The 2,549-nt window shown below is 43.2% G+C and overlaps 1 protein-coding gene across 2 annotated transcripts in view; it reads left to right on the forward strand.

Moving 5' to 3' along the window:
• Positions 1-85, forward strand: part of mef2d (myocyte enhancer factor 2d) — a gene marked incomplete at its 3' end in the record, with an annotated part of 46,110 nt that extends 46,025 nt beyond the window's left edge. For both annotated transcript variants that reach the window (XM_080752935.1, XM_080752936.1), the window contains one exon: positions 1-85. This exon is cut by the window's left edge and continues 327 nt beyond it. In XM_080752935.1, the coding sequence (XP_080609061.1) occupies positions 1-85 (85 nt within the window).
• Positions 86-2,549: the final 2,464 nt, after the last annotated feature.

Here is a 2,549-nt window from a genome sequence, read left to right on the forward strand (position 1 = left end):
CCTGCTGCGGCCCTCTTCGGCCGACCCCCAGGACCAGGACGGGGCCAACGTCAAGAGGATGAGACTGGACACCTGGGTCACATAAAGAGATGGCTAGAGACTGATGGACGGACGGACGGACGGACGGACGGACGGACGGACGGACGGACGGGTGGCTGAATGGTTGGATGGTGGATGGAGATGTGTATTTGTGGCTTGTTGTACATGTCCCCCATCCCTTACCCCCCCCCCCCCCCCCCCTTTCTCCTTCCTTCTACATACAGAAATGCCTGCCATCTACCTAGTTATCCACCGCAAGGAAATGCTGACCTCACACTCTCATGTACCAAGCACACGCACACGCACACGCACACACACACACACACACACACACACACACACACACACACACACACACACACACACACACACACTCAAGCATGCTCACACATATTCTGTCTCTCACGTGTGTAAGCGTGGCCACCAATGACAATGTATGACAATGCGTATACACACTTGTACTCGTGTACTCTTTCACTCCCACAGACAGTCACAAAACCCTGACGGGGTTGAGCCACCAAACCAGGGATTATATGTTTTTATCATATATGGAGTTATTACGATTGATAAATTGGACCTGAGAATGGGCCGGTTGTAAGTCTTTCCTTTAATATAGAGTGAGGCAAGCTTGATGGGTTTGTGACCTTGACTGGGTGCTCTGTTCACCCTCCATACAAAATTCATAAACATGTTATTGCTGTCGGGAAGAAACCTCGTACAACTATGTTTAAAATGTTTATGCTTTTTTCGTAATCGAATGCCCTACTTCATCATGCAAGAGTGTCACGCAAAAGTAACGAAAATAGCATATAAAGCCCACAACATGTCACAATCTCACGTGTTTTGAGATTGTAGATCGTCGAATTTCACTATTTTAAAACGTTTCTAAAATCATTATAAAAAAGGTACGGTTTTGGACATACAAGGTTTCCATCAGACAGCAACGATGTATAAAGTACACACTCATTGGATGTCCTGGTGATCATCCACTGACTATCACACCTTAGGTCCCTATAGAGGCTGCACTGCTCTGTTGTAAACATATACAACCAAATGAGATCACATTTTTGTATACAATGGCAGAACTGTAATTGTGTAGTAGACCTAGATGTTACTTTTACTGTTACTTTTTAAGAGACTGGGCCATTTTGCTATTTTTAAATGCGTTCGCTGATGTTTTGTTCTCCAGTCTGACTGTTGATCATCATTAGAGATTGGATTTATTTTTAGATTTTGAATTTTAAGAACGGTGAAAAGACACTAATCTATCCAAGGCGACATTCTGATTCTTTTCTGTAGACTGGCAGTATGCCCTGTTAACCTGTATGGGCACCTGTCTTTTATTTAACTCAAAACGAGGAACATAATTTGTTACTGAGTTTTTCTCTTTTCTTTTGGTGGGGAGTGGGGATCAGGGATGAGCGTACCAGCTCAACAACATGACACAGACACTCTTATTAGCCCACATCATGTCAACTACAGATGCTGAGCAGGCGAGAGAAAGAGTGTGTGTGTGTGTGCGTGCGTGCGTGGCACGTGCAACTCAAATGCTCCTTTTTTACAACATGAATTTGACAAATACTCATTCTCATAACTCACATTCATCCTTGAACACACCTGCAACATGCATGATGGCATTTTTATTTTTGCTGAAGGATTCTATACAGTTTGAATAGCTCACCGTTGTTGTTCAAAGAAAAGACACAGGTACCGTGTATATAAGCAATCTGTTCTCCTTCTTAGTGGCTTTTGTATGACTTGGTGAAGGGTGTTTTGAAGGTAAATAGATGTAGAACTTATACAAATATATATTTAGCAGCTTGAGACAGTAGCAAGCGAGCGCAGAGCTCTGCATCCAAAGCAGGGGTTTACAACAGATAACAGGGACTGTACATAAGATCATTTTATATTCGGCAGGATATCCCTTAAAAAGAAAGAAAAGAAAAAAAGCTGAAGTGCTGATACTCAGTGGATGTCTTTATGCGTATACATGTGGGTGTAATATGCTGACAAGCCAAGAGAGGGTGCTTTGGAGGCAGAAAGGGAAGAACTAATAGTAGGCTACAATAGCTGTGGTGACTGTTTGAATAAGCAATGGTTAGTAGTACTAATTGAGCGCACTTTAACACCCAATCCACCCTCTTTCCTGTTGCAAAAAAGAAGTAAAACAAAAACCCAGATGACTCCGGCTTAGACCCACTGGCAGACACAGATTCACACAGCAAACACACACCAGACACCACACCACACTCAGCGAGCCAAGGACTCCCCGGTCCCTTCTTTTGTTCAAGTTGTCCAGGGGCAGCGAGCAATTTACAGTGTACTCTTTAGACACTAACTCCTGATTTATACTGAATTGTGCGTCGGTGTCTCGCAACCAACAATAGCTGATCTACAACCACAACAGCTTGTAGGTTATAGCTATGTTTAGTGCGAGACATGGTGGACAACCAAGTGTAACTCAGGCTTAAGCCATGTATGTATATTTAAAAGATCTCTTGTTTACTTGT

Source organism: Nannobrachium achirus, assembly GCF_963921795.1.
Source record: "Nannobrachium achirus genome assembly, chromosome: 2".
NCBI lineage: Eukaryota > Metazoa > Chordata > Actinopteri > Myctophiformes > Myctophidae > Nannobrachium > Nannobrachium achirus.